The sequence below is a fragment of the Labrus bergylta genome, chromosome 12, assembly GCF_963930695.1.
Source record: "Labrus bergylta chromosome 12, fLabBer1.1, whole genome shotgun sequence".
Classification (NCBI taxonomy): Eukaryota; Metazoa; Chordata; class Actinopteri; order Labriformes; family Labridae; genus Labrus; species Labrus bergylta.
The window spans coordinates 27,761,603-27,786,572 of NC_089206.1; the positions used below are offsets into that span (position 1 = coordinate 27,761,603).

General features: G+C 39.5%; 1 protein-coding gene across 2 annotated transcripts in view; it reads left to right on the forward strand.

The window, feature by feature from the left end:
- Positions 1–24,970, forward strand: part of LOC109987139 (nephrocystin-4-like) — a 205,551-nt gene that overhangs the window by 122,990 nt on the left and 57,591 nt on the right. For both annotated transcript variants that reach the window (XM_065961552.1, XM_065961551.1), the window contains exons 12-15: positions 6,180–6,317; positions 13,113–13,276; positions 15,286–15,477; positions 18,868–19,055. In XM_065961552.1, the coding sequence (XP_065817624.1) occupies positions 6,180–6,317; positions 13,113–13,276; positions 15,286–15,477; positions 18,868–19,055 (682 nt within the window). The remainder of the gene's footprint in view (positions 1–6,179; positions 6,318–13,112; positions 13,277–15,285; positions 15,478–18,867; positions 19,056–24,970) is intronic.

Genomic DNA, 24,970 nt, shown 5'->3' on the forward strand with positions numbered 1-24,970 from the left:
TGTCTGTGTGTCTGTGTGTGTGTGTGTGTGTGTGTGTGTGTCTGTGTGTGTGTGTGTCTGTCTGTGTGTCTGTGTGTGTGTCTGTGTGTGTGTGTCTGTGTGTGTGTGTGTGTCTGGGTGTGTGTGTGTCTGTGTGTGTGTGTGTGTCTGTGTGTCTGTGTGTGTGTGTGTGTGTCTGTGTGTGTCTGTGTGTGTGTGTGTCTGTGTGTGTCTGTGTGTGTGTGTGTGTGTCTGTGTGTCTGTCTGTGTGTGTGTGTCTGTGTGTGTGTGTGTGTCTGGGTGTGTGTGTGTGTCTGTGTGTCTGTGTGTCTGTGTGTCTGTGTGTCTGTCTGTGTGTGTGTGTCTGTGTGTGTGTGTGTGTGTGTGTGTCTGTGTGTGTGTGTGTGTCTGTGTGTGTGTGTGTGTCTGTGTGTGTGTGTGTGTCTGTGTGTGTGTGTGTGTCTGGGTGTGTGTGTGTGTGTGTGTGTCTGTGTGTGTGTGTGTGTCTGTGTGTCTGTGTGTCTGTCTGCAAAATGTGGTATGGCTTAGAAATACTTGTGAGGACTGACTTGTGAAAGCCCACTGGTGTTGACATTTTAGGACATTTGAAACAGTGTGTACACTTTGAACAGTCCTCACAGCCGAAACAGCTCATTTCAGAGTTACACCTACACATAATATAGGAAAAATGGAGACTTGCCAGCATTTTGAATATATATGAATGGATCTACTCTAAAACCATTTCTAAATGTGACAAAGCACTTTGCTTTTCAACTACTGTACGTGTTTCTTTTTTTAATAAATTAAATCCAAACATGATCTTGTCAGTGTTTATAAACTGAGAAAGATAGAAAAATAAACAGAAAGACAGATGGATAGATAGATTTCTTTTTTCTTATTCAAGGAAATTTGTTGCAATGCAGGGCTTTGGAAACCTAAACACAGCATACTTATTTAAAAATCTATATGAAAGATTTCATCTACATCAAAGATAGCACAAGGGCTGACAACTTTTGATTTCAGCTTGGAGTGAGATTTATTTTGGGGGTGGGGTTTAAAGGAGAAGTAGTACTTCTTTTAATGAACTGCAGCCTTTCTATTTTTCCCGTCTTCTTCTTCTTCAGAAACTGCAGTCTTTTCCCGGGTGATCAACAGCTAAATCATTGTGATTGGCTGCTCCACAGGGACGCCAACACTATGATAAGGTGTTCTAAGGTTCTAACCATAGAGTGTATGGTTTCTAACAGATTCTGATGATGATGATGACTGGTGCATTCATGGGCAATCTAGTAAAAGTGCTATTTTAGCCTTGTGTAATCCAGCATCCCAGCCATATGGGGGAAAAAGGACAAGTTAGTGTGAGAAAAGGCATGTGTGGCATGAGAGTGGGATATTTGCCTTTTGTCAGTATTTCACTCAATGCATAAGGCAAGTCCCAAAAGGAATCGGCCGATGGATCTTGATAATACTGTAATGAAAACTAAAGTCAACTATTCAAGGCAGGACACATATTTGAGAGTTTTAATGTTAAAAAATATATATTAATCTCCTGTACATGTGGTTACTGAAGTTGTGACAAACAGCAGGGCTAACAAGAGAATATTTTGTGGTGGGAGGAAACAGGAGCATTCAAAGTAAACCACACAAGGTCGCATTCAAGACCAGCGGTGTCTTAAACTGAGGCCACTTCATGTGAGGCAAAGGTTCTGTTGAGCTACAGGCCGACACAGTGAAAACATATGCAAGTTTGACCTGCTCTTTAAGCACATTTAATGGAAAGCAGTGTAGAACAGTATTTACTTTGACATGGTAATGTGGTTGTTCTAACCCCAGCTTTCCTGTAGAGTGACCCATCCTGAATGTTGATCACTGGCTACTTTTCATACAACCTCACTGACCAACACGGGGTCAATCACTACATGCTCAAGCAGTACAGGCGAACATTGCTCAAACCTGCAGAACTTTATATTTTATACTAGTGCAGATTCAGACGTTTTCCAATTTTCAGGGTGAATTTGGGGAAAATGTGCTTAAAATGAGTCGCAAGAGATCTGGAGTATTTCCATTTGATGGAAAGGTACAATCATCAAAAATGTGGAGCATTCCGTTTGAATGTCACTCAGACGACTCAACCCAATATCTAATATATAAGCTTATACAGAAATAAAACTGATATTAAAGTCAAAAAGTATATATCGATGTCAAAAAGTGTAGATGGGGGCGCGCTGGTGGCGCAATGGCTAGGGCGCACGTCCCATATATTGAGACTCTCGTCTCGAGCGGTAGGCCGGGGTTCGCTTCCACCTGTGGCCTCTTTCCGCATGTCATTCCCCACTCTCTCTCCCTGGTTTCCAACTCTATCCACTGTCCTCTCTCTGCATTAAAGGCACAAAAAGCCCCAAAATAAAAATAATGGACATGGATTTTTATTTATTTATTTATTTATTTATTTATTTATTTACCGTAAAGCCACTTCAGGATTTATAGAGAGGGAAAACTTTGCTTTAGAGATTCAGGGATATGGTTTGGTATTTGTGTGGTGTGGTAAGGATAAGCATGTTGCTGTGGGTACTAATGTAACCATTTTATTCTTTTAACTTTAATCTTTCAATCTTTATTTCTAAAGCACCAATTCATAACAAATGTTATCCAAAGACATTTTTACAAAAGAGCAGCTAAAAGACCTTACTTATTGTTATATTATCAAAAGGACCCAACATGAATCCATCATGAGGATTTAGCAACATTTAGCAAAGTTTAAAGTGTGTGTGCGCGCCCTAAGAGGCAGAAACCTCGAACAGAACCATACTCATATTGAACAGTCATCTGCCGAAACTGTGTTGGGCTTGGAATGTGGGACAGAGGGAGTTACAGAAAGAAGGAGAGGGATAGAGACAAACATAGAAACAACAATAAAAAGGTGTTATAGTTACAATGTCAGTAATAATGGTAAAAGTATGTGTAGTATTAGCAGTAACAGCTAAGTGTGATATTAGATGTATTAGTCTGATATTACCATAGCAACTGTAATGATGATGGAACAGGGACGGCTGATTATGTTCATTATAAAAGTTGAGCAGTCTTCTAAGATTAACTTTAATATCTATAATAAGGACATAAAGATTATCTGTCTTTTAACAGCTATTTATGTTGCCTATGCTCAAGTCATATTACTCTCTCTTTTTCTGAGGGCACAGCTACTGTCGTCACACACCCAATGTTTCCTGTCCCTCAATATTCATCATGGATTATAGGATGTTTGTCACAGAAGCAGTTGAGCCTGCAGTTCGTGATTAGGTCTTTCTTTTATTTGATACATAAATAGAAGTTTGGTGCGCTTCATAACCTGTTTTGTCTATTTAAAGGTCCAAGTGAATGAATGTAAAGTGATGTAATAGAGCATAACTGAATCAATGGCAATACCAGCATATGCCAAAATAAAGTCATGCTTTCTTGGTGGAATTTTTTCCCAAAGTTAGGTGACAAATCCTAGTACTGTTATCTAAATATTACTCAAAAAGCAGTATTAAGCAGTCCTTAAAACCGACTCAGCTATCACTCCCACTTTAGGGTTAAAAAGGGCAGCTATGAATATAGAGTAGGAGGGTCCAGGGAATATTGGTTAGCCATTTTCAGCACTTAGAATTACTCATTCCCATCATTAAAGGAATTTTAAAAAAAGCAAAGATGTTCTTAAACTTGGCCTTATCTCATGGCAGAAGTGTTGCTCTTAGATGTCGTTGGGGGCATGTGATCACCATGGCTCCCAGATGTCTCCCTATGAAAATCCATCTGGGAGGAAACCTTGGGGCAGACTCATGCCAGAGGTTTTAATAAATCCTGTCGAGCCTTGGGAAGCTTCGGCTTCCCCCAAGAGAGTCTTCAGGTTGTAGCAGAAGGAATGTCTGAGTTCTACTTACTTATAACCCTAGATAAGAAGTAGAAAATGTTGAAGATGAGAAGAATCCACATTTAGAATTTCACATGTCAAATGATCATACAATGAAGTCACAAGCTAACAATACTTACTGAAACAGTAATATGAGGTGACAATGCATGACAAGGAATTCTGGATTTAAAGAAACGTGCAGAACAACATCCAAACCTTACTATCTTATGGGTTTAAAAGTCATGGCAAGGTTTTCAAGTAAGCCCTTTTCAGAGTGCAGTTCCACAACAGCCCGGTAACGTAGCTCAGCTGTCATTACATCTCTGTACATTCATAGGGGCCTGTCTGAATAGGGCTCCTGACGTACTCTCTGCAGTGGGAAGTAAAGTTGTTGACATTTTTCATTTTGTTAAAGCGTGATGAATGTATGGAATTTGTCCTGTTTTACTAGAAGAAGAAAATTTGACTCAAGTGAGGATTGTTGTTGCTGTCGGTGCACTCAATACCTTTCAGTGTTTCTAACACATAGTTCCAACTTAGAAAAGACTGAATGTCAAGACATAGTGCATTCATTCATTTGTCTATGTCCGACCGGGACTTTGTAATATAGCAATAAGTAAGGTCTTTTATCTGCTTTTTGTAACATAACAATGAGTATGGTCTATTTACCTGCACTTTAGTAATATAAAATAACAAAGAGTAAGGTCTTTTACCTGCTTTTTGTGTCTTGAGATAACACTTGTTATTCGTTGACGCTATACAAATAAAAATTGATTGATTGATTGATAGATTTTACCTCGGTGAGCCTCCCAGGTATATTTATGGTCACCCAACTATTTTTTCCTACCAGTTTTGCTTAAAAAAAATTCTGGACATAATTGCCATCTAAGACTGATAAACAAGTGGACAATCCGCACTAGCTCTACACCCGTTGCATGTGCCATCTGTATGCCCTGCAGATACATATATATATATATATATATATATATATATATATATATATATGTATATGTATATTTGTATTTTTAGATATACAGTGTGTAGCTCTTCATTTTTCCGGAAAAGCATTGATTGTGGTGGGAGGTTTCATGTATGAACCTTGTAATTCTGTTGATTTAATGCTCTTGAGCTGCCCGTTGCTCCCTGCAAGATGCTCCTCTTTTATGATAACAGACCGGCAAGTGAAACTTTCTTAAAATGGGAATTTAGTTGTTTGGGCCACTTTATGAAATGAAGTGCTGATGAAGATTGTTGAAGGAGCAGACTGGCCGAGAGCGCGGGGGGAGAGGAGAGGAGAGGAGAGGTGCAGGTGTGTGGGTAAGAGAACTGCATTCAAAGCCAGATGAGAGAATTACAGTCTTTTTTAACAAACGCAAAAATAAGTAAGAGATTTGAGTACAATTAAGTTAACATATAACCAAACCTAATTCAAATAGGGCTATTTATTTATATGAACTAATATCAAATATGAATGTCCCTGTGAACAGCACTGCCTTTATTTGTTGTTCACAAGGATCAGATTTATGTATAAAGACAAACACAATACATTTACAAAATAATAGTGTCTTTCTTTTTTCAAACAATCAACCATGTTTCCCAGTTATATCCAACATCAAACATGACATCAATATTTTTAATCAAAAAAGTCACTCTATGTAGCAAACAATGCTATTTGTTCTTCCTTTGGAGACAGTTTTTTAAGTCCAGTCCTGTCTGAAGTTGGAAGTGCAGGTATACCAAACAGGTAACTTTTCTAAGCATTGACAAAGAATCCGTCCCTGATTATTGTTATACAAGTGTTCTCTTCTGTCACGTACTTGTGTATAAGTGGCCGTGGCACTGCACTTGAAGCTGGAACATTCTTAATTTTCTCTAGAGGATAAGTGGAGTGGCAATGGTGCTCAGCAGTCTTCGGAAAATAATTCACTGTTTATATAAGTCATTTATCATGAGCATAAGCAGAACAATATTTCATTTCCAGGGCTTGTGTAACCTATAAGACAACTCTAAGAGCCAATAGCAATTTTCCATTTAATAGATTCACTTTGTTTTTGTTTCCAGTCATAAGGCTTCAGAAAAAAAAGAAAGGAGCAGACAAACATTTTGAATTCGACCTGCTAAGGGGATGACAGTGTTGAAGGATTGTGGGTGGAGAGAGAGAAGGGCTTATGAGTTCCAAAGCGGTGTAATCGTCTGTTGTTGTCATCAGAGGTGGCACATGTGTCTCTCTGGCGTATAAAGTATATTCCTGAGCCCCGTTGTTCATAATCATAATAATAAAAAGCGAATCATTTGCATTGTTTCTTTGCAGCTCTCGCTCTCTCAGCTGGCAGCAACTTCACACTACCCGACCGTCAGCCACTCCGGCAAGGCGTTGCCATGGCAACAGTCGTTTCCTTCTCTGCTCCATCCTTCCCCGTTGGCATCGTCCCACCAGCTGTCACATGTCGTAAGATTTCCACCCCCGTAACGCTCACACACACACACACACTCACACACACACACACACACACACACACACACACAGCCTTTTTCTCAAAGAAGTACATGGTGAAGAAGAGACAGAAGGGTTAACCAGCAAACAAAGGAACAACGAAACACAGAACATGATAATCCTTCATTGCATTCCCAAGGTTATGAAAACAGTCACTCAAAATAGTTCAAAGACTCACTCACCTTTACTCTGCAGTCTGCTCCAAACCTCATATCCATGGACACACACAGATACAGCCCCACACACACACACACACACACACACACACACACACTCACACACACACACACACACACACACACACACACACACACACACACACACACACACACACACACACACACACACACACACACACAACCTCTAAACTGAACTCCAGACTGCACATGCTTTGTCTTTGGACCTGCTGGAGGTGCTGAAGCTACTCCTTTTCATCTTTATAATCAAAAGAACCAATATTCTTTGACTTGGCTTTTCAAATCTTTTCACAAGGGCTACTTCAATTTTCATAAGGTATTGAGTATCCCGCTTAACCTTGTGTTTGGCCCTATGGGAAAATATGTTTAATCTGCCTTGTCCAGGACCACTTTTAAAATGGTTTACCCTTTTTTCTCACCATATTTGGCCTCCTCGTTGTAGTGTCAGCTCCTATTTTGAAATGCTTGGCATTTGTGCCACAGCTGAAGCAGGCAATTGCAGATTTAAGAGTAAGAGTTTTAAAAGTTTTCTTTTTATAATTCAACCCAGATCATGGCACCCACATGACATCAAAAGCTATAAGGACAGTCTTGAGATAACCTTGATGAAGCTAGAACTCTCTTATTGAAACTATCTGCATCCCTGCAAAGTAGCATATAGATGCAGATATGATCTTAGGAAATATCTGAGCGGCTTCACTTGTTAACAAGCTTTATACATATTAACAAATTCCACTCATAGCAGCCAGGGGATATCAGAAATGAGAAAGTCAGCTATACTGGGATTATTTTAATAGCTCTGCTGAATCATTTCCTGAAATAATGTGAGGGTAACCTGTTAGCTCCAGTCGTAGGTGTTTGCTGCTGTGAATCAGAAGGCAGAGTCGTTTTGCTTTGAAAGCCACCTTGTCTTCACTAATTTAGACTATGTTCGCCCACAAGGATGCATATATTAAGAATCCAGCATCCTGCACAATAGGACATATGGTAAAATCTTAGTATAGAGTCAATACTCTGTCACTGTCATACTGGATTCAAACTCAATCTCAGTACAACATAATGCTGGTGTTTTAAGCACTTTGTTTTTCTTTTTTACTGTTGCCCTTCATTAACATGCCAAAGTCGTCCTTCTCCACTCCATTTCTAATGCAAAGAAGCTTTACCAGAATTCTGTTTGTACTGAAGTGATGTTTTAGCACGTCAGTTTTGGTATCTTAATGTCTTTGCTTGCAGAGAGAGAGGAATTAAACACATTTTGATAATAATGTACCTTCTAATGGATGTTTAAGATGCAATGGGACTGAGCCTTGTCATGGATGAAATACAGTTAAAGACAGGATTTATGATGTTAACAATTTCAGTGCAGACTTCTATAAAGCTCCTATGAGGAGTTTTTAGCTAGTTGTGAAACAGACTCAATGTTGATACTTCTTTATGAGCTGAAAAAGTCATCAAGACCATCAGCACGAAGATAAACTATTTCTATATGGTTATTTTTAATGTTTGAAAGCCTAGGCTTCAGACGGAGTGATTCACTTCACTCCGACAAAACTGCCACCAAATAAATTAGGATGACATTGTTTTGGTCAGAAAACACAATTTATACATGTTCAAGATGAGATTAGTAAAGAGATAGGAGGATGTACCACTTTGTCCACAGAGGTGGTCAAAATTGACACAAACTGAAAGTTCCTCCCAGGAGCTTTCACAGTGAACCATCTCTGAGTACTTTGTGAAAAGTTCTACTGAGCTTGGAGTGAGCTACTGTGCTTCCTCAGTGGCTACAAATTGACAATGCTAGCTTGGAGGTTATTTTCTCGCCTAGCGATTGGGATTTGAAACCTTTAACACACAGAACCAGAGTATGATCCGAAAGCGAGCCATAGCTTAAATGCACAGTCTACATGTGAGTCAGATGACCAAAACTAACTCAACCTGCACAATTCAGTTCAAAGTAGAATTGATTCTATGCTAAAAATGTTCCAGATCTGTGGCCCCTAAGGATGAACCCATGAAACATTTTGGTTGGATTTTGCTAGCTTTTTTATACCGTCATTATTTTACTAAATGTATTATTGCCCACATTTCATGGGAATAACCAATGGTTGGAATGCAGATTGATCAGTAGATTGAGAGCTTCACCTTACTCCAAGCTCTGTCTTGACCATAAAAGTCCAGTCCATACTATGAGTAGCCTCTCTTAAGGTCAGAAGAAGGGCCAATTTGAGCCGCCCTTGTGGGCTATACAAATCCTACATTTGAACAGCTGTTTGACTTTGGAGTCCTCAAAAGTTCAGACATTTACGATGAACTGCAGCAGAATTACATCTTATCAAAGATGTTATACAATCTTTTCAGTAATTTAAAGGGCCCATATTATGCTTTTTCTGGTTTTATATGCCCTTTAGTGTGTTTTCCATGTGTCCTGTGCATGTTTAGGCACATCTATGTGCAAAAATTCGGAAACGCGGCTTCTCCTACGTCCTCCTGTTAGCTGTAGCATTAGCTGCATGTAATGCTCGGTTCTAGCCCCCCTCGATAAAAATGTGTCAGTCCGACGTCATTGTCAGTGTGAGATCACTGATCTAAGCCCATTGGCTCGTTGTGGCAAGCCCAGCAGCTCATGTTGAAATTTCCGAGACGCGTGCTGAGCAACTGACCAATAACGACAGAGAGGATCGGCAGACCAATCAGAGCAGACTTGGCCCACGTGGGGTCTAACAGTGTGGGCTCAACAGAGTGTAGCTGACGGACTCAGAGCGTAGAGGGAGCAAGGAGGAGCAGTTCATGAAAACAGACACTTTTTTCTGACTTTATCTATTATGAACGTACAAAAGTAGGTACATAGATTAAATATACGAACCCTATCTCTCCTGATGTTCATTATATGCCTCTCTGCTCACACTGTTAACATTTTAGCATATTGTGTTATTTTACAAACACAATAAGGAGTTATTCATTGTCGCCATCTTATTTTAAAATCCTTTTTGTTTGGCTGGAGGGTAAAATGCTGGACCGGTATTTCCCTTTAAATGACACATTGAAATACATTAGTTCTGATGGGCCTTTAGGGATGTGTAGATATTATGAACCCAAGAGCTCAGGGAATTCATCTGCGGGCTATTAAAGTTAAAGCCCCTTTACCTTCTGCTGAACATCTGCCACTGTCGCCACAAGTGGATAATGTGGCATAATGGTAAATGACAAAATAAAGTGTAGCAGTAGCACATGAGGAGTAGAGTCATAAAACCTACTGACTTAAAAATCAGTTACAAAGTGAGATTCATCCAAAACCTTCTTAACAATATGGACCATAGGCTACTGAACATACCAAACCAAGCTCAGCTGTAAGTGAAAACTCCTTAGCTCATCAAATTAACAACATATTTATTTTACCACTTGTAAATTCAACATTTCATCTTTAAACAATATATGTTTTATGTCTCGCTTTAAAGCTTCTGGGAGGTGTTTTCGGCTGGTTGTGAAACAGACTCAAATGAAATCTGATGTCTCTTTATGAGCTACAAAAGCAAACGAGACCATCAGCATAAAGAAAGGCGTCACAGTAGGCAATGATTCTCACTGAATGATAGATACATGTGACTGTAGAAGGATGCAATTTTTTTGGTCCGTGAACACTAATTATGGTACGGCTCGATTGGTTCCGACGAGGACACTAGGGATCATACTGGAGCACTCAACTCGCCAGCTGGATGTGCGTATACCTGTTTTATGGCGGTTAGTAAATTATTTTATTTTGCTTTCCGTGCCGGAGCCCTTCTCGAGACGCGCCACAAAGATCCCATAATGCATTGCGCGACTGCCTCTCCGGCTCTACATAGGAAATGAATAGAAACCGTTGAGATGCTATCTGTCGTCAGAAACCAGTGGAGCCATACTCTTCTACAAGGAACAAATCTGCAAAGATATAAGATAAACCTCTGGGTCTGAAAAAATTGCCGCAGACCAGAAGTTCCTCACAGGACCTTTAAGGTCATATACTGACACGGTTTTAAAGATGTCTTGAGTTCTGGTGTCAGTAACTTGAAAGTGGTAGCTTATCTCAAACTCTGCAGATGATACATCCTAGTCTGTAGGAAAATGAGTCACTGCCAACACCGACATTAAAGTCATGGATAAGTATTATGCATTATATCCCACACCCCCTGGCTGACATTAGTTTTCAGTTCTGAAACTGTAGGTGAGTTTCTGTGTCATTCTCTTTCCATAAATTGAGTTATTAAATCAGCTTAGAGAATTTATTGTTTAAACCTACATTCGTCCTTGTAACCTAAACACACCTGCTTATCAGAAGCAGTTACTCATTTTCCATCACACTGTGTAGGTTTGATGGCAGCATGTTCAGTTACAGTATAAAGCTATTACTTTTAACCTTTCCAACATGCTTCAGCATCTTAACCATGTCTGGGCATCCTCTAAGGTTATTATAAAACATGCTGCTTCTGTATCAGTGGAGGAACATGTATGTGTATGTTTGAGCGTGACTTTGGTCGAGGTTATTACCAACATGTTTGATGGAGGCTCAATAATGCACAGCCATGCGTGTCCCCTGATAGGCCAACTGAACCGTGCTGCTATTTTGAAGACATGAAGAAAAAAAAAAACACTTGACTGGAAAATGACACCATTAGCACTCCTCAGTTAATTATCTGTGCTAATACCCCTCCAGCTCCGTATCTGTCAATGACAATGAGAAGGGGATTAATGTTTTCCTCATGAACATTTTAAAAGTTAAGTTGATCCACAGGCATTAACAGTTCTTTTTCTTTCCAAAATAGCTGATATTGTGAAGAACAAAGAAGGGAAAAGAAAAAAAGAAAAGAAATCACAGTGAAACTGAAGAATGTCAGTAACTGAAATGCAAATTAAAAACAGACCGCCTGAAGTAGTTGACATTTAACTAATCACGTAGGAATGGTGTTGTTGATGCATCCCTGTTTCCTCTTCCCTAATTAAAATAAGAAATTGACTGTCAGTGGCACTTAAATTAAAAGTTACTGCGGATGTGTAGTCTCTCTTATAGCAGGACACAAAGTTAAAGTTCCTCACAGGGGACGATCATGTTCCAACAACACTGCAACACTTTTTTCACGGTTCTTTGGAAGTTTACAGACAAAAGTTATCTGATTCTGTGCTTGTTTTTACAAAGAACAAGAACGTACATTTAAAGAAAAGCATTATTTGAATCCAAATCCAATTTTACAAGTATATTTTCAAGCATGTTTCTTTGGATACTTGCCAATAGACATTTTGAAATTATACTTATTTTTTCCAGATTTCTTTCTGGGCTTATGCCTATATTTCGATAGGACAGAGGATAGATTAGGAAATTGGGAGAGGGAGTGGAAATGAGATGCGTTGAACACCGCGTCCTAACAGCACGCAAGCATTATATATCGCGTCCAAGCGGCAACCTCCGGTCTTGAAAAAGAAGACAATGCAGAAGTGAAAAATCCTCAATGAATCCGGTGATAGAAAGAGACTAGCATACATTTTTTTTACTTTGATTGTCCTTACTATCTTCTTTATTTTGCCTTTTCTCAATATACAGGCAATTGTTCCAGACTGGTTACAATTCAAAGCTGCTTTTAACAGTCCCTCAAATCCGATTGTAAGCGATGACTACTGAAACAGGAGAATAGGTGGCTTGTCTGAGGCTCGTATGTCGATGGCCGGGGCTTTTTAACACCTTCCAACTTGCAGATGAACACTTGAAATCAATGCAGGGCATTTAAATGCACAGAGTAAAGGTATAAAATGGAAAGCTCTTCATGTCCTCTTTGACATATGACCACTTTGTATTGAAGATGTGGTGTAATTTTTAGTGCAAGTGTGGAGTGTGAGCAGCTGGAGTGGTTGGCCATTTTCAGAATCAATTCTAACAACTCCATCACTTGCTCTTTTTTTTATACGGCTGATGTTGGATGCTTGTGAATATAATCTCACCAAAAACAGGCAGTGTAGCTAAGAAACATGACTGAATGAGGGTGTTGAGTAAATACAAATTCATACATAGCAAAACTACGTATTAAATCAGTATCTCAGTGGTGTATATTCAGGCCACCAGAGGCAACACTGCGAGCTCAGACTCAGATTCTCTTTATTGTCCCACAAGAGAACATTTCATTTGCAGCAAGAGCAAACAGAAACACACAATACCCAAGGACAACATCAACACTAAAATCATACCCATTTTAAATCAGACTTAAAATGCTGATTTGTAGAATGAGGAAGAAATATTTAACAATCACTCATTTAAAAAAGGTGTCTATGAATTCAAAGAAAGAGACCTCTTTGTTGAAGTTAACCTTTATTTTCTTTGAGTTAATTTTGTGCATCTCATACTACATTAAACTTAAACACCACCCTTCATTGCAGACAACTTCCCTTGTGCTTTTCTAGCCACTTCATACATTGAACCTTAAACTGTGCTTCCCTTCTGTTATTTAAGCATTGTTGAAGTTCATATTTTTGCTGTTTTTAAATCATCTCTTTCTCTAATAATGTCCTGCGTCTGTATCCTTCCATGTAGGCCCAGGCTGGCTTAGTTGTCAGCAACATTGCCCACATGGAAGTGGCCCTTCAGCCGAGAGGGGACGTTTCACCTTCCGCTCAGGATGAAGGGGACCAACTTGAAGAGCTGCCCTTCACCCCTGTCCATGCCCCCATCATCCCTGTGGGGATGAATGAGCCTAGGTGAGTTCTCTCTATTGTCTGCTTCAGGCATGGACAAAGAAGGTTAGGATTTGCATACACTAGCCTCAAATCAAGGACCTGGGTGCATTCTGGTCTCTCGTATTCCAATTTCTATCTCTGATGTTGAATAATAAGTTGGTAGGGTACCAATATTTTGGAGCTGGCATCACTGGTGAAACATAAATCATAATAGAGGGATGAGCTGTTATACATGAAACACTATTGCCTGAAAGAGACTGAAATTATGATCAGCAGCTATTTTATCAAAGGACATTATCATCTATCCTATAAATCATAAACTAGAAGGATTCTTCTAACTGGGGTAACGTCAGATCCCTCTTCAAACGTAATAAAACTGGCCTTCATAGAGTCATGTCGACCTCCCCATTGTATCATGTGAGGTTGACATGACTCTATGATTGTAGACTATATTAAATGAATTCAGTTTTACCATCCTTAAATCATGCTGCTGCTTTTATCTATCCCGGTGTGTGGACCCTGGTACAGTCCTTCATTACCACAATAGTTCACTGTTTGGCTTTATACAGAAGGATATCGATTGGCTCTCTAATTGGCATCATGTGTTTGCTGGGTAACATAGCAGAGTCCTCGGTAGGTAAGAGCTCAGAGCCAATTTAAAGGCATCATTTTGTCAGCCTTTACATCCCACTTTGGATGATGTTTGCACCATTGTTTGTTAGTGTGAAATGTCATTATTGAATCCAGCAACACGGCTGAGGGTTTGAAGTTGATTTATTGCTACAGATTGCAATGAAACAAGCTCATAGTTTACAATGCAGCTAATGATAGAGTTTGAAGAGTGGAAGCTGTAATGCTGGCAAACTTTTTAGGCGAGTCCCCGAATGACAATGTAAACCCAAGACATAATGGGCACAGTATCTCAAAAACAAGACTTTAAATTAGTGAAAAGAGTCTGTAAAGAAAGAAAAAAAGGCAGCTGGCATTGAAACAGTTTCCCAATCCTGGCATTTGGATCCAGACATGATGCTGTCCAGTTCACTGGTCTGAAACATCCATGCCTCTCCACTCAAAGCCAAAACATCTTTTTGACTGTTTTCAGTGTGGAATGACCCACTTCTTTGAGAAGAACAATGAGTCCTAAAGAAGTTTAATTGAAGTTGCTTTGGGTATCTGATGAACCCAATTTGAAAAGACAAAATGATGGCTTGAATATTAATCTACTGGGCTAAATTAAGATATAACTTTGAATGATAAGGAAGACAGGGAAAGCATGAAATTGACACAGAGACACCAAATCATCTGTCTGCTTCACTCTCGGTGTCTTAATTAGTTTGATCAATTAGTTTTCTTTCACAAATCTGACGCTGTGAGCTGCTCTGCTAACCAACTGGACACATAAAGTTGTGATAAGTTCAAACATTAACATTCATTTTTGTGTGCTTGCACTTTTGCCAGCCATCTGCTCACTGTGTTTATCATACCCAGAGCGTTTGGTGTCAGCATTTAAAATATAAGTTATGAATGTACCCACAGTTGTGGAAAAACAGGTGGCCATCATGATTACAGATAACTGCCAATTATGCTTGAAAATCCTGAGGGAGCGCTTTGGCACCAGCCATGTCTCCCCTGTAAGCGTACTCTTGGAGCTGCTGCTTGACAAATACTGCTGACATCCTTATGCTGTCTAATCAGTGTTTCACTGCAATTTTGTTATGTCAGTTTAACAGGATAAAGTGAGTACTATCTCTCAAAAGATATAACATCTTGCATGAGTTAGAATGGAACTGATCCAAGATAAACTGAGCTGGGTCTGAAATGATAAAACAGCGCAGTATTCAAATTAGACCCAAACTCTTTTTCTGCCTCATTTACGACCACAGATCACCCAATTGAGGCTGGTGCATCAGGGACTAAACACATTACCACCTACTGCTCGTACAGCATCGAGAGTCTTTCCAGCTTTGCAAATGATGGATGTGCCTTCATGATTTAGTGACTTTTCTCTTATTCAACTCTTTCTCCTTTAGTTCCTGCACAGTCAGCTCAAGGAGCTCACTGGCCCACCTTTACTCCGCTGGCTTCCCTGACATTGTGGATCACAGTGGGCAGGTTGCAGAAGTTCTCGACCCAACTGAGCCTGTTCCCTTTGACCCCCAGCGTGAAGAGACTGACCTTCTACAGGGCAACCTGCTGGTGTTCCAGTTTCTGGCCTTTACCAGGTGAGGCCTGCAGTTCTGGGCCACATGGGGTTTTTAGTGCTGCTTTCGAGTGATAGCAGCTGTTGCCTCACAATGGATTTACTGTAGAGAAAACAGGATAGATTGTGTGTGATTACATGCTCCTTAAGCATTACTCTGGATATAATAATTTATGTCTCTAGAACTGTCAGAACTGCCGCGATTGTAAGACAGCATTTAAGTTGCATTTCACTGTGTACTCAGCCACCGGCCATTTAACTGTCTAAAGGAATAGATATATCTTTCATGCATTTTGGTTCACAGCCAAGGACAAAGCCCAGTCTGCCTTGATATTTCTACTTTTTTGTTATGGACTGCAGCCAAATCTTCAATGCACTTCAGTCATGCATGCTAAAAGTCCTGCCAGTCACACTTTACACATATGTCAAGTACATACCCAAACACAGCATGAGACATACGCTCTCAATTGCTGAAAAACACATAAACACATTTCCCGTCAGCACAGGCTGAATAGTGCCTCTGTCAGTGGCTTGTCACAAAAGCCCTGGAGCCAGCGTCCCCTCTGTCAGGGGCTGACAGTGGAGGAGGCTGCTGAAGGATGGGTACAAAACACACAACTCTTTGTGTCCTTCTATCTTGTCATCAGCACTGTCAGCGGTTTGATTCACCAAAGTCTGTCGTGTTCATCATAGACTCTGCACCATCCTGCTATGACTTCTTATGTACCAACCTGAAAACTCTGTACATGGTGCTGTATAAAGGCATACAATGCATATTGTTTCAATTAAATGTGGGGACAGAGAAATCTGCTCAATTTATTATAATAATCAATGTGTATAGGTCAAAATATTAGACTTTCTCTGTCTAAATACTCCATTAACTTCAAATATTCACCTAAGGTTACTTTAGTCCGTAGAGTCAGGGAAGAGATAGCAGACTCATATCAGTGATTTGAATTTATATTTGATATTCCACATGATCCAGGTAATTGTGTTACACATCTCCAGGACTCAAATGTTCAGTTTTATTCATGAAAAATATGTCCCTGGTGTTACCTGATCTTTTAAAGGTGTGTGTAGAAGTTCGTCGACCAAAACGTGTAGGTTACTCTTCTGTGACTACTTTTTGGTCCGGTTGGCCTGTCTGACGGTATTCAGATGTCAATAAATGTCACAATAGTGAATGAGGATGTCAGTGGAATTGAACCTGAGCCGTCCATTATTGCCTTAGTGGGGGAACCAGGATAAAAGAAGAGGCTTAGCAATTAAAGTGGCAGCAAATAGGCACGTCATGGCAGTGCCAAAAAAGACTTGAAATCTTGTTCGGGCCGAAAGACATCTAGGAATTTTGCATGTTTGTTTCACAGTCTGACATTCTGGTTCAACATCAATTTGGAATACTACAGTAGTGTTGAGGGGTTTAGAGCATGAAAAAGACAATCAAGACATCATCACAGCAATTCTTTCTCCTATGATCGGATAGCCTAGAGGTTATGACACGCGCCCTATGTGCAGAGGGTGTAGCCATTGCAGCGGCTGTAGGATCTAATCTGGACTTGGTCTTGTTCTACACCCCTTCTCTCTCCACCCAATGTTTCCTGTCACTCTCCAGCTGTCCCATCCAATGAAGGCTAAAATCACCCAAAAATATAACAACAACAAAAGATATTATGGAATTTCCTTTCTGCAAGGTAACTCTGTTATTGAAACTGGTTATAATGTAAGATTATAACAACAAAAATGTATAGCCTCTGGGGGAGTTTGAACTCTGCTGAAAAGATTTATTTGTGTTATTATCAGAAATTATAGGTTATTACAATAATTGATGTTCTGTGAAGGTAAGAAAGTGTTTTTGATTCTTCTTGGATTGTTAAGACTGCCTTAAGGCAACAAGAAGCACAACCTGACACAGTATACATGTGAACATACATTGTGTATCGCCGTGGCTGCTGTAGTGTGGGCTGGTGGTTGCCTCATAATTATGACAAACAGGTAGGGCAGGCAGGAATTTAGACAGCAGCAGCAGCAGCACTTAGGCAAGCAGGGGGCTTGTGGAAAGGCAATGTAATTTCTACCTCTCACCCGGGTGCCATAATTATCCATATTGTCTGTTTACAGAATGAATATTAATGCCGGCTCGTCTGCGAAGATGGAGCATGGCAGAAATTGTTAACAATGGAATATCAGACTATGTGATTGACTGCGAGGTCACACATGGCTCTTATTAGATTCCAATTTGAAATCTCCAGCTCTGATAGGCATGTCTGTGGTTGAAGGGGGGCCTCCAAGCGTTCCCTGCTTGCTTTCAAATGCCTTTTCCTTTTTCCTCATTATTGAATACGCAGTGACTGTTTGCTAATCAGTTCATCAGATGGAGAGAAAGAAGCTCTCCCTAAAACTCACTCGTCATAGTGCATCCTGGGGTGTTATGGCTGTAAATTAAAGAAATAAGTCACAAAGTCAGTAAAGTAGCTGTCACATTCTCTGTGTTGTTCTCCGATGTGTTGACCATAGTCGACCATGCTTCCTTTTTTAATTTTTTTTAAAAATCTGTCTGTCTTATAATCAAAGGACGCTTCAGAATAATGCAAAGCCATGCATATTTTTTATTGCAATGTTATGTAGGCTACAAGAGGTAACTGTGCTTAGACCCGGTTAGTCCTGGAGCAGTGTGAGTGCAGGCCAACGGGGGGAATGGGGAGGGGGGGGGGGGGGGGGGATCGTCCTGAAGCACGGTACTGGACAACAGTGGGCCTCATGTGAGTGCGCCCTTAGTGTGAAAAACCTTAGTTTCACTTTGTCAAAAACTCTTCTTTCTCCATAGCACTTAAAGTGAGCAAGTAAACACACCTTTTTTATTAACCTTTTTAAACCATATGTATATATATTATTTTAATAAACAGAAAAGGATCTTCGTAGGAACGTTCAGAGATCTTATGATTGTTTTTTAAGATACAGCAAAGCTATCCACTTATTATGAAGAAAGGTGTATGGCTGAGTTTGTACCCTCACAGTCAACTGGACAATTTATGGCCACTTCAAGGTGTGATTTATTTCTTTAATTATTATTCTTATTTCAATAAGTGCATTTTAACTTTTAAGAAGCTGTAAATCTGTATTGTTGTCTCTGGCAGGACATGCACGGCATGCATATTAAATTTTTACTTTCCTGGAACTGTCTGCGGTAAATTATGAGCTCAATTTACTCACCCAGGTTTTTTATATTTTCAATGATTAATTTTCAATCTGTACCAATCTACTCCCCACATAGATTTTGTAAAACAAATATCACAGTAAGTGTTGAATTAGTTGTGCAGTTATTTACATACAGCATTCCTGTATTGACCACTAAGTATTTATCTATGAATGATCATTATTTTCTGAGTTATCTTTGATCTGTGTCTCTTGACAGAATACCCAGAGCAGGCGTTGGTGCCGACTGGCCGGACAACATCTATTTCACCTTCCAGTTTTATCGCTTTCCACCAGTCACATCGCAGCAACTCAAATTAGTGACCAGTGGAAAAGTTCAACACAAAGCTGGCAATTCACTTCCCTGTGTCTTGGCCTCCATCAACAAAGATGGCACTGTCAACTCTGGTAAGGATCATCTAATTCCTCTAATTTCCTCACTGAAATGGAGAGTCATGCCTTCAATTGGCCTTTTAGTATGACCCCATAAAAATCACATTAGATAATTCTTTCCTATCAATTTCATTGCAAATTGAGAATTTTAAAGACAGATTGGATAAAGAATAGTTTTCACCTGAATCAGTGTTAATTTAGACTAATTTAGTCTTAGACTTTAAATGGTAAATAGACTTGAGCTTGTATAGCACTTTTCTAGTCTTCTGAATACTCAAAGTGCTTTTACACCGCAGGTCACACCCATTCACACACTGATGGCAGAGGCTGCTATTTAAAGTGACCATCAAAATTAGCTAAACTCATTCACACACAATCATACACTGCCGACAAAGCAGCATGAGCAACTTTGGGTTAAGTTTCTCAAGGACACATGGGACATCTGGCTGCAGGACCTGGGGATCGAACCCCCGACCTTCTGGTCGAGAGACGACGAACTCTACCAACTGAGACCAAAATGCTTATTAGTCTTAGTCTTATGAGTCCTGGTCAGTTTTTCCTTTTATATTTTTATTTTAGTTAGGAAAACTCAAAACATTTTAGTCCAGTTTAACTTGGAAAAAAAACAGAAGAATTTTTTTTTTTCATTTCTTTAAGTTAAACGTTTTCCATATACAATACTTCATTCAGTCTAATAAATGTATCAGAGCACAAACAAGAGGTTGTATGAGCTGACTTTTTAAACTGATAAACACTTACAACTGTACAATTAATAGCATAGAATAATTGAACAGTCATACTAGCATTACTTTTGGTATATTAACATCAAACTGATGATATTAATATACTTTGAATAAAGGACTTGCATCACAGTGTTGTACTTTCACTACTGCACAGACAAGCTACAGATTGAACCTATTGAACTGCTTTTGTATCACCTACATCTTCATGAAAGGAAACCTTAGCATTATTAGGTTACAAATATTATGATACAATGCAAACTGAGGTCAGTCACTGCTTGGCCACGCTATCGTTAGCTCGTAGACAGCTCATGCATGCTACTCAGAGAACCGGGGTTATGAAAGTTACCTAAAGTTATATGCTCCACCTCTTCTTCTGCTCTCTGCCTGACATCTCATACCTCTCCTTTCTCATACTTGTGTTTTTAAAGAATGATAAGATAAACGGTGGGAGGTAATATCATGGATTTTAAATGTTCGACTGACCACCACTAACATTGTCCCATCTTGTCTTGTTAATGAAAAAAAACGTACGCGCTTTCAGAGTTTTGTTGTCAAAGATCTATTTTTAGCTCATTAACATCTCGTCGTTGTACATTATTGTCATAGTTTTTGTTAACTGAATTATCACTGAATTTAATAATATCCTCTGGCTTTCATGTTTGTTATACTAGTATGAAACTGCAAGGACTTGAAACGTGTTTGAGATGTCTTAACTATCTCAGTGAACAAAATTGTTGATGTAAACTTGACTGTTGTTTATTTGACTGCTCTCCAGGTTTACAGAGTAAAATCAGTTTCTACAAACTGCAAGCCCTTTCTACGATACTCCATACATGTTCTCTGATGCTCAGGCACTTCCCTTTCAATCAGCCGAGCAGGCGCTGATTGATGTCAAGACTATTCATGTAGCAGCTAATGAAATGGAAGAGATATTACAGCTTCTGACAGAGCGTGATATTGAACACACAAACAACCCCCCCCCACCTACACCTACCCATACTCAGAATTCCCCAGACATACACCCCAGCCTCACTCTGTCAATATTTCTCTATCTGTCTCTGTATCTCTCTCAGTCTGTATCATCCAGGGTGCACTTCCACAAATCCCTCCCACATTCAGACAAATCCTTCTATACATTTTACAGCTGGATGTCTTTCCACTTATTTTTCGTTTGGAACAGGGTAATCTTTTTTTCTGTTTGTTCATTCTCAGATTCAATCTTTGTTAACTCCAGGTAACTGAGTGCTAAGGTATGCTAAGCGTTTCAAAACTTTACCTGCTGAATCAAAACTACTATCATTTATATCTCAAAATAAGCTGTAAAGCTTTATGCAAAGGTTATAGTTCAGAAACCTAAAAATATTATTAGGCTGCCATCCAATCTGCTTTTATTGTGCTGTGATGCATGACATACCCGAGACCAGAGTGCCCGAGACCGAGACCAGCCAAGACATTTAGGGAATCCAGACCGAGTCAAGACCAAGACCAAGGCAGTGGTAGACTGAGACAAGACCAAGACCGAGGCCATAAATATCACTGAAAAATTATCATCTTGTATGCAGCGGGCGTGTCTTGAAACGACTACAGCATACTAATGGTGTTTCTGCAAGGCTAACAGAGCTAGCTATAGCATCCTCACCTGGGATGTCAGCCCTTGAGATCCCCAGTGACATTCCCGGCTAGGAATATTAACTCAATCATTATTATCTCAATTTTGAGGGATCATTTGAGACATGTTTCCCCCTCCTTTTTCCGTTTTCTGTTTAAAAGTTAAAGTTGTACATTTTCACCTGCTGCATGATGGGAAATCATTTCAGAAGGAATCTGGTTGTTGTCTTGAAGTTTGTCACCATGCAAGATTCCCAGTCTTTGCAGATTGAGATCTTTGCATTGTGAGATGGTGTCAGACATGAGTCTTTGAAAAGTTTCTAAAAGTCTTCTAGTGTATGGAAGGCGTAAGTTGTCAATCCTTAAAGCCCTTCTGTCACACATTTGAAGCCCTTCTGTCTCATTTCGTAGGGTTATTGTGAAGGTCTGTGACCCAAGAAATATGGCAAAATAAAATTGTCTTGTAAAGTATTTAGATGTTTGCATTTATTTTACTCAGTGGTTTGTGATCTTCATACCCTGAGGAAGTATGATATGCTACTGACTTTGTTCTTCATTAATGAGATGGGCTGGTTGTTATCAGTTTGGCCAATTATTCAAATGAACAGTCATGTTTTTTATTCAGTCTTGTTGTCATTTCTCAATCCACAAATGATCCCAACACCATGCTCAACCAAATCAGCTTTAACCATATATTGTAAGGTGTGATATGTAATTTGATGTGTTGCATGCTTAAATCCAACTTCTGTGGCAACATACTTTAATTAGTGGATTCCTTCAATGACATTTAATGCATTTCCAACCTCTATAACCTCTTCCCATCATAGATATGAAATCTACCCTGGACTTTTGATTACTCGTATAATTGAACATTATCAGCACATTAACTCGCTAACTCTGTCTTCACACACTCAAAGACTGCGAGAGGAGTGAGACACTCTTTGGCATCCTGCTGTTTACCTCAAGTGAGATGGCTCATTTTTCCAATTATGTGAAAGCAGTGTAAATGTTCTGTGGTTGGTAGTAACAATTAAAAGAATTCACCAGAGAGCAAAATAAGTATTTTGTTTTCCTTGTTAAAGTAGAGGTTTTTTTTTTCTATTACAAGGCTTTTTACTTTGAAGGAAGCAGTTGTACAAACTGGACTGTCTGAATAGCTGACAACAGATCAATATGTAAACTGTGTTATTTTTAGTAATTATTGGCCACGGCTACAATAATCCTGTTTATGTCCTGCTCAGCCAGGTTCCACCCACGCAGCTGTTTTAATTTGCTTCGTGACTAGAACTTTCCTCAGGACTGTGTGGGTGTACAGACAGTGCTTGATTGACGTGTCTGTAACTTCCTATTTGTCTTTTGTTGCATCTGATGAGGAGAATTCAGTTTGAAAAGAAGCCAGATATTCGTCTGTGCCACAAACATATTGACTCCTGAAAAAAGGCATTAACTACATGTATACTTTCTCAAAGTTATTCACCAAACATGTCTATCTAGTGTTTCTGCATTTTGGTTGTATTGTTGTACAGTCCCAAAACTGAGCAGGAACTCAAGTTCTTCCCTTTTTTTGTCACTACTAGAGTCATTACCTGTTGAGAAAAGCACAAATTGTCCTCAACTTAACTCACAAAGGTGGATCGTTGCAACTGTCTGCACCACCTGGACATAACTTTAAAGGACATCTACAATGCTGATCCATATTTAAATACATGCATAATGTTACAATGTTGGTTGTCTACTATACCTCTGCAACATTTTTTTAAAACACAAGATACACAGTTGTTGGCTAAAACCCCGGACATCGTTTCCTGTTGCTCTGAACTTGAGGTTATGAGAACTTAACGAGACTTGGCCAGAACCTGACTTCAGGTTCTGCCAAGTATTAGAGCAAAGCATGGTGCAAAGTTGTAGGACATGCCTTCCCAGGCAGCTCTTTTAAGGACATGCCAACCCAGACTCATTTAAATTTCCCTGCCTCTGCAAACAGAGCTAACCAATCGGAGGAAAGTGGGCTTGTGGGGAAGGGGGCCTTACGGCCAAATTTCACCAGATGCGTGTTCGGCAGTGTTGCCAGATTTGTACCATAATTTTGCCCTCTGTACGATCAATAATTGCAGAAAATGCCAAGTGTACAATAATTTGGCAATTTCAATATTTTGTATGTGATTTGAGAATAACCAATCATATCAGCATGACTGAGACAGGTCATACACCATTCAGCACCTAACCAGCACACCCGCCCCTCTGCTGCCAGGCTCTGACTGCCAATCAGAACATCACCTGATGTCCTGCTAAATGGACTTGAGCTTATATAGCGCTTTTCTAGTCTTCCAACTACTCAAAGCTGGGGATCGAACCCTCGACCTTCCGGTTGAGAGGCGACGACTCTACCAACTGAGCCACAGCCGCTCATGCCTGTGGTTCGTTATGCGACACAGACTGAAGAAAAATGCATGTTACAACAACTTAAGATGCTACTAGCTCAGCTACAGAGCAGCTAGAGACGGAGCCGTTTGCAAAAAAAATTACACTACAGTTTGCTCGTTTTTATTTACATCAATGCGGTGGGAAGGGCATAATTTTGCCTTTTAGTCTGGTATTTAGCACCTTTAAGTCCTTTAGGGGATTGACCTAATTTATGTATCATTTTACAACATGGGATTGTTCAATTTAATGGAAGCTGTAGCCCTTTCATGCAGATTATATACACACAAAAATATGCGTATGTTATCTGCATAAAGAGGCAGTGAGAGAGGTTAGTGGCCCTGTTTACATCTTGTAATAACATCTCTCCTAGATGGTCTGTTCACAGCCTTATTGCTAGGTGTGAAGAAACCTATATATATATATATATATATATATATTTTAGCTTAAATGAATGTTTATTGAGTGATATGTTTCCACTGCTAATCTGCCAATAGGACAAGTTCATATATAAATATTCTAAAAACCATTTGCTGAGATCTCCAGGTATCGGAGCAGGTGCCCATTCTTTTCACACTACCAAACTAATTTTAATCACCATATGTCATGTCATACAGTATATATGGTCTGTCAGCCAACAGCAATCCTCAAGTTACACAAAGGTTTCCTTCACTCAAGAAACCCCCAAGCTGATATGAAAATAGATTGTATTTCCCTTCAGAATATCATACAAAAGCTGCTTTCAGCTACTCATTCAATAGTCGGTGTTTATTTAAATAAAAGAACATTTCAGGCAGATTTCATGAAGAATAAATATGAATTAAAGGGTAAAACCACATGAAAGTCATGAACACCAGGGCAAGAGAAAGTGAAACTAAACAGCTGAAACTGAAAGCTTTTAAAAGGGACACACTCACGCAGGAGAGAGCTCATTCCTGATCTGACTGTAGAAGAGGCAACATCTCTCCAGCCAGTCTATACAGCCAGCTACCCTTTTTATTTTGTTTCTCAGTCTGCCTTGGCCTGAAGAAGACTCTTAAAGAGTTGAAACATCCCCCGAGGCACATGACAATTTATTTTAAAATAATTTAATATCTATTTTATTTTTTACATCCACATCCACATATCTAAGGGCGTGTCTTTAGAATGTGATGATGT